This window comes from Dromiciops gliroides, chromosome 2, assembly GCF_019393635.1.
Source record: "Dromiciops gliroides isolate mDroGli1 chromosome 2, mDroGli1.pri, whole genome shotgun sequence".
Classification (NCBI taxonomy): domain Eukaryota; kingdom Metazoa; phylum Chordata; class Mammalia; order Microbiotheria; family Microbiotheriidae; genus Dromiciops; species Dromiciops gliroides.
Genome location: NC_057862.1, coordinates 233,685,510 through 233,695,046, shown reverse-complemented (window position 1 = coordinate 233,695,046; position 9,537 = coordinate 233,685,510). Strand labels below are relative to the sequence as shown.

At 48.2% G+C, this 9,537-nt stretch overlaps 1 protein-coding gene across 1 annotated transcript; it reads right to left on the bottom strand.

Moving 5' to 3' along the window:
- Positions 1 to 5,614: 5,614 nt before the first annotated feature.
- IRF2BPL (interferon regulatory factor 2 binding protein like) lies at positions 5,615 to 9,138 on the bottom strand. The gene is given in 5 exon segments (XM_043984650.1): positions 5,615 to 6,843; positions 6,845 to 6,936; positions 6,939 to 7,050; positions 7,053 to 8,075; positions 8,077 to 9,138. Coding segments are annotated over 5 exon segments (2,310 nt in total). The 5' UTR covers positions 8,770 to 9,138; the 3' UTR covers positions 5,615 to 6,453.
- Positions 9,139 to 9,537: the final 399 nt, after the last annotated feature.

Genomic DNA, 9,537 nt, shown 5'->3' with positions numbered 1-9,537 from the left:
AACCCTCTCATTTTACAGATAAGGAACTGAGACTCAGAGAAATTAAATGATTTGGCTGTCACACTGTTTGTAACAACCCAGCATGCATCTGTGACTTTCACAAGGTCACACAGGTGATAGAGTTTCTAAATGGCAAAACTAGTAGAGGAAGTGAGGTCCTTTGACCCCAAATCTAGTGTACTACTGTGTTCTTTCCACATAGCACACTGCCTTAACAGCAAATATTCCAACCAAAAGGGAATAGAGGTAAAAGGTCTAAAAGGTACATATTATATTGAGATTTGTTGGGGCAGATAGGTGGCACAGTGGATAAAGAACCAGCCCTGGATTCAGGAAGACCTGAGTTCAAATCCAGCCTCAGACACTTTGCACTGGCTGTGTGACCCTGGGCAAGTCACTTTTACCCTCATTGCCCCCCGCAAAAAAAAAAAAAAGGAAAAGAAAAAGAAAAGAGATTTGTCGATTGTTGTTTAGTCATTTCAGTTACATGTTCGACTCTTTGTGACCCATATTGGGGTTTTTCTTGGCAAAGGTACTGGAATGATTTGCCATTTCCTTCTCCAGCTCATTTTACAGATGAGAAAACTGAGGCAAACAGGGTTAAGTGACTTGCCCAGGTTCCACACTGCTAGTAACTGAGGAAGTTGAGTCTTTCTGACTGCTCTATCCACTTTGCCACCCTTATACTGAGAAGAGAAGGCAACTATAGAAAGATCAACTCGAAGCTTCTTTTCACCTAAGCAACCACATTCCTATGTTTGTTAAATTAACATTGAACACCTTCTAAGCCCGGTGTCCCCTTGCTATCTTCAGCAGTAGCCTTTCCTTTATGAAGCTTGGATTAATAAAATCCCATTACTTATGTCCACATAAGTCCCTACACAATTGAGGGGCTCTCAGCTGGGTGGACTGAATCATCTCTCTAGACCTCAGTTTCCTCACTGGAAAGATGAAGGAGTCTGGATTAGTGAGCTCTAATCCCTTTCCATCACAGTAGAATTCTTTAATGTAAAAAGATAAATACAAACTGAAAAAACACTCATCGCATTTATACTTACCATTGTGGTGCCAACAATTGGGAAAAGTTACCTGGAGCATGAAGAGTGAACAACATTTTACTGATCACTGACCATGTATATTTGTCATTCAAAGTCCTTCATAACCCCTGTCCCCCTCCTACTTTCCAGTCTTCTCACACCTTATTCTCTATCTCTCCACCTCCCACAAACTCTGAAATTTAGTGACACTGGACTCCTTGCTATTCCTCAAACAAAACAGTCCATCTCCTGACTGTGGCCATTTTTACTGGCTGCCCCTGATGCCTGGAATTCTTTCCGTCCTCATTCCTTGGCTTCCTTCAAGTCCTAGCTAAAATCCCACCTTATACAAGAAGCCCAGAGAAGGAAATAGTAAACCATTCCAGTATCTTTGCCAAGAAAACCCCATGGACATTCTTGCCTTGCTATGGTCCACAGGGTCAGGAAGACTAAGGACTAGATGGAATGTCTGAACAATAACAACAACAAACAAGAAGCCTTTCCCCACTTCTCTCTTTTTTAAAAAATTAATTAATTAATTAATCTATCTATCTCTTATTTATTTTATTTTTTGGGGTGAGACAATTGGGGTTAAGTGACTTGCCCAGGGTCACAACAGCTAGTGTCAAGTGTCTGAGGTCGGATTTGAACTCTGTTCCTCCTGAATCCAGGGCCGGTGCTTTATCCCACTACTCCACCTAGCTGCCCCCCCCCCACTTCTCTTAATGACTAATTCCCTCTGTTGATTATCACCAGTATATTCAGCATAATCTTGTTTGTACATAGTTGAATGTTGTGTCCTTCATTTATTAGGCAGTGAGCTCAGTCAGATTGGGAATGTCTTTTTGCCTTTCTTTGTTTCCCCAACTTTTAGCATACTACCTGGCATATAATAGGTGCTTAATAAATGCTTGTGGACTGACTGACTGCCTTCAAAGAGTTTACATTTTAATGGGAAGTGGTGAGCAGGGAAGGAAATTATGGTCAGAGGAATCACAAATCTGGTAAGTGGAACAACTGGGCAGGTGTCCTTTCTAGGCTCAATGATAAATTTGATCTGATTACATTTATGGGCAGAGTTGAATCTGAAGCCAGAGTTCCAGTTTCACTACTGTCTGAACTTCTCACATATCATTCAGCCTCAGTTTCTTCATCTGTGAAATTAGGGATTTGGACTAGCTCACCTCTGAGGCCCTTTCTAGCTCTGAATCAATGAACTATATCCTTAACTATACATAAACATACATTTGCGTTTGTACACACTCAAAGCACGTGTGTAGAAACATGCTACTAATATGTGTACAGAATATTTTTTTTCTGACTGCTATATCTAGTCTTCTTCATTTAACTGGTCCAAAGTCACTTAAAAGAAACAGCCAAAAAAGATTCCTGAAAAACTGTTTAATTAAATGCTCATAATTATTCCACCCTCTTTCTCTCTTTATGGAAGGAAATAACCAATCTGGACCAGCTGCACAATTTATCAAAATCAATCTAATATGGATTTTTTAAAAGACCTTGATTAATTGACACATTTTTATATCATTTTTAGGTGCCTCTCGAAGGAATTCTGAATATTGATAAGGAAAGACTGGCAGGGCTACTGGGAGGGTGAGAGAGCAGCATGGGCAGAGAAATTGGGCACCAGTGCCTTTCTCTGCTTTGCATCTAGTAAATGATTAACAGATGTTTGTTGAATTAAATTGGATACAATGAAGAAGTGAAGCTGAATGAAGCCAAGGCTGATCCTGTTCTTTTTTCTAAACCTCTGCAACCAAGAACATTTTCCACGTGTCAGAAGAAGGACCTGTTTGTCAGCTGTTTAAAGGAGGGGGAGATGAATAAGAAAGAAAGAAAGAAAAAAAAAACTATGTCAAAGGGATAAAAGAAAGACTGGTTAAAACGCCCAGACCGGCTGCTGAACGGATCAGAGCAAAGTGAAAGGTCACATGATTACAAAAAAGGAAGGGAAAAAAAACCTCCCTACAACAACTGCCCTCTAGCTATGGTTAACTTTAATTAACTGCAGTATTATAATTCACTTGCATCTCAGGTTCCACCCTCCTGCACTCCCTCGTTCTTTCTTAAATCTGATCAAACCAGCTTCCTCCTCAGAATATTTTGTTTTCCTTTGGTTTTTAAATTATGATTAATACCAAGAACGGGAAAAAACAATGAAGTTCTCGAGGGCCCCATTGCGATTGTCCCCTTCCACTACCGACAGTCACTAACGCCTGGCTTTTATGCAGACTGCAGAGCTGGATACAGAGTCAGAATTGTGTGTGTGTGTGTATATGTGTATATACACACACACACATATATATACATTATATATACACACATATATACATATATACATTATATACACACACATATATACATATATACATATATACATATATATATATATATATATATATGGATCTTTGCTTCCAAGCATGCCTCCAAACACTAGATGCACTAACATGGAACCTGTCGGTTTAGGCTAATATGCATGGCTAAAAACTGTGTATCCAGTCAGTAATTCCAGTTCATGGTGGGTAACTATGCCTATGTTATTGGGCTTCTCTTCGTGGCAGGTCACTTACTTTTATTTTTTATTTGATTTTTCCTTTTTTTTTTTCCCCCCAGGGCAATGAGGGTTAAGTGACTTGCCCAGGGTCCACACAACTAGTAAGTGTCAAGTGTCTGAGGATGGATTTGAACTCAGGTTCTCCTGAATTCAGGGCCGGGTGCTTTATCCACTGTGCCACCTAGCTGCCCCAGGTCCACTTACTTTTAAATACAAGCATATTAATATGCCCTCCCGGGCGGAGGGAAATCATCTTCCAAGGTTATAAGGCCAAATGGACTTGATTTTAAATTAAAGAACTTTTAAGAAAAACCACTCTAGAACCTTAGTAAATAAAAGGTAGAATTGCTAGTCAAGCAAATGGGTTTTCAGAATTAACTGTCTGCTATGCACTGTCACTCCAAGTTTAATTATCTCAAAGGATGAAAATAGGGTTTGTGACTCATAAGTGACAATAAAACACTTGGCACCAAATAAAAATGCAAGGGACATAAGTCTCAGGATACACACACACATCTATTTCTATGGTGGAAGAGATGAGAAAAGCACTTAGGGAAAAGAAATTAATTATAATACTGGGGCTACAATGCCCTGCCCAGATATACAAGGGGTATGCATAGTCATCAAGCTCTGTGTTCAGGATTGCCATCCTTTCCAGTATAAAGGTTACAGGGAATAGAAACTAAAAGTGGCCGTAAAGCCAATCCAGTCCCTTCTCTAAAGCATTAGAAAGGCCCTTAGATCCCACCTCCCCCCTCCAGATTCCCCGATCCTCCTTCCCCCTTAACTCATGGCTCCACTTATTCCAGCTGGCAGGGTTGAGGATACTTTGGTCCTCCCAACCCACCCCCCACCCCCATTCCCAGGAATGAGAAGTGGGGAAAGGAGTGCTGACTGATGCATTTCAGATAGTATCTTAGGGCTTTATTTTGTTTCCCTAGCGGTTGTTTTCTACTCTTCTTCCAGAAAGTAGAAAGTTTCCAGCTTGATTTGTGTTCTTTAGCCTGGAGCACACAGGGAGACAAGCCCCAGGGCAGACTCTGCCCCAGGATCTCAGTTCTCTTAGGCAGCCTGGGCCCCAGCCCCAACCCCAAACCAACACCAAGAAACTGTCACTAAAAAGTTAATTAGATGAATCATCACATTTGTTCACTGCCAGAAGGGATGGGTTTTATTGGATGCTCTTAGTGACCTTCTTTCTCTACTTGAAGTGCTCCCTTCCCTCCAACCCCCCAAACTTCCAGTTCCTGGTCAGTTAAGTTTTTCCACCTTTAGAAATGCTTATCAAAGCAAGAGAACAAAAGTTTAATAAATAGGGTGAAAACTGCTCTTTCCCACCGAGGAACAAACTGTTATCAGTTAGAAGCTGCTAAGAGCCCCCTCTTGGGTTTAGCACAATTAACATGCTTCCTCAGTAGTCTGCATTCCTCCCTCACCCTCACCCCCCCCACACACACACACACTACTCCCTGTCAACTCTCAGCTCTGAAATCCTTTTGTTTTTAAAAGCAGAGTATAAATTAGCTCCAATCATACCTCTTGCCATATTCAAAGTTAGCCCTACTCTGGTTGTCCCCATATCTGTTGGAGCTGCCCAGTCCTTAGACAGATCTTGTAGAATTCTAATAATGATGATGAAGATAATCATCATAACCACAGGTTGAGAAGTTCCTACAGCTCTAGTAACAATGCCAGTTCCAACTGGAGAGCTTCAGGGGAAAACAAAGTGGAGAAATCGGTAAACAGAAAATGCTTAGTCAGCGATTGCTACGGCAGCATTAAAAGGTGAAATGTAAATAGGCATGGTGCCAAGATGTAGATAAGTTTAGATAACACCAGCACAGCTTTTCGTAGATGTCACAATTAAGGACTTCTCAAAGGCAGACATGGTTTTTTTTGTTGTTGTTGCATACTTTGGAGGCTTTTAAATAACGATGGGAGGGGGCGGCCCATGTTTTGGAGCACCTTAGCACTGAGAAAAATAAACTTGCTACTCAAAGAAATATTAATATCAATTGAATTTATTACAAGTTACTAAGCTCCAAGGCACATTACAGTGTTCTGTTAACTACAGAAATGTATAAAGGACAAACAGAGCATGTTTTCCATGTACAGCATTTTGCTCTACTGCTCAAAAGCATCCGTGCATCAATAAAGCAAAAACAAAAACACATGAAGATTAAAAACGTTCAGATCAATAGAACAAACTGAAACAGTTTTTTCCCTCCTTACAAACTTGCAACAAAAAACACCTCCCTCCCCAGCCCCACCCCCAGACTCCCCCTCCCTCACTGTTTTGCAAACAAAACAAAACAAAACAAATTAAGTGAAGACTAAACACTCAGGGCTTGGTAAAACAGAAGCTGATCACCATTTTGTAGCAATTTTTTAGGCATCAACACTGGCCTTGGCAAGAAGGAAAAGGTGTCTTTTTTTTTTCCTTTTAGAGAAGTGCATAACATTTACAAAAATACACAGCAGCAGCAGGTAATTGCTAAGGGCTAGTAAATCTTGTACCTAGGCAAACACACTGCCACCAAATAAATGAGAAAACAGGTATTGTGTAAGTAACCAAATAATATTATATTCTGTTTAACAAAAACCAGCTCTATCCTTCAAATGAAGAAGAGTTACATACCTTTGTTTCAAAATATAGAAACATACGACGAAAATAATGTCTATACATAAGACTAACTTTTTGCAGTTTTGTTATATTCACAATTCTACATCTTCGTGGTAGGGGGAGGAAGGGTTGTAGACTAGGAGGGGGTGGGAGGGATCTGGTTTGGAGGAGGGGTGTGGGGGTGGGATAAGGTTGAGGCCAAAAGGGTATTTTGCTGGGTTTTAAGGGTCTCTCTCTTTTTTCACTTTAACGTCCCCAGCTAAGATAGTTGCGATTTCCCCCTGCATGAAAGCCCAAGGTACGTTAGAACCGACTAAGGGGCATTTCTCGCCACTGGGGCAGTATACCTCACCGGTAGCCCCTTGGGCCTTGATGCTTTCCCTAGAACAGGGGAAACAGAACTTGTGGCTGGGCACGGAAGGGCACTGAACAAAATGTGTGTCCTCCAAACGTTCGTGGCAAATGGTACAGCAAAGGGGGCCGCTGTTGGCCATGGGGGAATCAGGAATGTTTTGGGGGTGAACTTGGTCCATACCCGGGTGGGCACTGGGTGGTGGGGGTGCCACTTGTAAGTTTATATCCCCATTTCGAGATGCCAAGCGGCGTTGGGCTTGGCACCGAGGCCGGTGACACGGGGCTGCTGCTGTTCCTTCGAGTGGCCGTAGTGGGAAGGCACTGAGCTGCCGTCTTTGGGCAGTGGCATTACCCAGCGTGTCGGCCACAGACATGAGGGCCGCCATCGGGACTGGCCATTCTGGGGGGGGCTGATTCGGGTGGTGAGGTCCGGTTGAGAGGGGCCCCAAGGGCGGGGGATGGGGCGAGGAGGGCCCCCAGCTCCGTGCACTGCCCCGAACCCCCCGGCAGACATGGTGAGCTTGAGGGCCTCGCTTTGGCTGGCCATCCACTGCTGGCGCTGCTGCTCCTCGCTCAGCTTCAGCGCCCCCTCGGCCGAGTCCGGCGGCTCCGGGGACGCTTTCCTCTTACGCAATCCAGCCGTTCCCCCACGGCTGGAGGCGCCGGCGGGAGGAAGCACCCCAACGCCTCCCCCAGTGCCCCCGGTGCCTCGAGGATGGGTGACCAGGGCGGTGGGCAGCATAGGGCAGCTGGCGTCCAGGTAAGGTTGAGGGAGCATGTCTGCGCCGGGGACTCCCTCCTTGAAGAAGCGCACAGACTCGGGCAGCAGGTCCCCCAGCAGCCTCCAGTCTCCCGAGCCATGTTTCTTTTCGTATTCCAGGTACTTGAAACCTGAAGACAGGCCGCGGCCGAAGTCCTTCATGCAGTCCTGATACATCTGCTTGGCCACCCCGGATGCGCTGGAGAACACGTTGCCCGAGCCTGTGGGATATTCAATAAAGAGCTTGAGTTCGTAGTCTAGCCCCGGTTTGGAGACTGCATCGAAAGCAAAGACGCGGCCCAGCAGCGAGTGGTCCTTCTTGAAGCGGACCTCGTAAGGAGTGCAGCCGGCCAAAGTGAGCAGGGTCTCCCGTACCATCTTGGGCTTGCTGGCCCAGTCTTCCGCCCGGTTGCGGAGGCTCTCGCTCAGTTCTGCCAGGGCCTCCGCGTTGCGCTGCTTCTCTTTTAACTCCCGTTCCTGGTCGGTACTGGACACCGAGCCGGGTCGCTTGCTCCCACCGCAGGCCTCTGAGGCCGAAGAAGAGGTCGAGGACGAAGAAGATGAAGAAGAGGACGAGGAGCCTGCAGCCGTGGTGCAGGAGGGACCCCCGCCTCCGCCCACACCGGGCGCCGGCGGGGGAGGGCGGCTGCCGAGCCCGTGGGGAGGCGGAGGGGGCAACACGGCTGCTCCCGGCCCATTGAGCAGCGTCTGAGGAAGCAGGCTGGGGGGGCACATTCAGAGGAGCCCCGCTGGCTCCACCACTCCCACTCCCGGGGGGTAGCCCTGTCACCAGCCCCGCGTGTGCCCCGCGGCGGGAGGATGAGGAGTTAGGGCTTTGGCGGTTCAGCTCCGGGGGCCCTTCCTCAGGGGACGGTTTGGGGAAGCCATTGGGGCCGCCCAACCCGTTGGGGAGCCGGGTGGCGTGGCCGCTGCCCCCGCTGCCCCCTATGCTTCCCGGGGGCGGAGGGTACTCGAAGCGGCTTCGCTGTTCGACCGCAGCTGCCGCTGCGGCGGCAGCAGCTGCGGCTGCGCTCAGACCGTAGCGCTCTAGGCCAGACGGCGCGGCCAAGACGGCAGCTTTTGTAGAGCCGTCAACGTGGTTGAGCTGCTGCTGCTGCTGTTGCTGCTGCTGCTGTTGCTGCTGCTGCTGCTGCTGCGCCGCCTCCTTTGCGGAAAGGGCCACGGTTTTGACCCCGACCGGTGGCGGCGGCCCCGGGGATCTGCCGTCTTGGAAGCAGCCGTGGGCTCGCTTCAGCTGTCGGGCTGTCTCGATCACGAATTCGATGCGGTCTGCACCCTCATAGTTGACACAACCTCGGCACACTGGCTCCGTGAAGTCCCAAATCATGGCCCAGGGCATGCGGGGCAGATCGCACAGGTAACACGACTGTCTCCGAGAGGAAGCCACCTGCGCCGAGGACATGATGCCGGCCCGAGGGAGGGAGGGGGAGGGGAGGGGGGGGAAGGGCAGATTGGTCCCTACCCGCCCAGGCTGCAGTTGCTCTTTCTCCTCCGGGGAGGGCTGGCGGGCGGGGGAAGGAGTAAAGGAGGAAAGGGGAGAAGATTCTGCCTCCTGCCACTCGCTGCCGCTGCGCCTCTCGGCGGTTGCTCCACCACCTGGGTGGCAGAGTAGCTGCCTCCTTGCCCCCGCCTCCTATTGCAGCTTTCTGGTAGGGGAGGGGAAATCTGTCGACTTCTTCCTGGTGTTGTTGCCCCTGGGACAGGGGTGCTGGGAACGGGGTGGGGGGTGGGGTGGGAGAAAAGAACGTAGTGCCCCGCTGTTACTGTCACTGCTGCTTTTCCTCCCTACGGTATCTGTCCTTTTCCCTGGGCAAGGGGCAGAGGGGCGTTAAGGACTACCGTACTCTACCCTTGGCTTGTCTCCGTCCTCGCTTGCTGCCGCTGCTTCTCCGGAGGGAAGAGGAACAAGAGGAACGGGAAGAGTATGAGGAAGGGAAGAGAGACGGCAACAGGAGAAAGGGTTTAAGGGGAGTCACTGGCAGCCGTCCTGGCCCTCCTGCAGCCCTGGATGTTCCGCCTGGTGGCTGTAAGGTTTTGCACACGATGTGCCGCCGCCGCTGCTTCCCGGACGCACACCAGATGAAAGGAGCAGCCTGGGGTATAGCAGCCCCCGGCCCCGTCCCAGTCCCCGGCTGCCGCGGCTGCCGTAGCTCACGTAGGGTGCATGGCT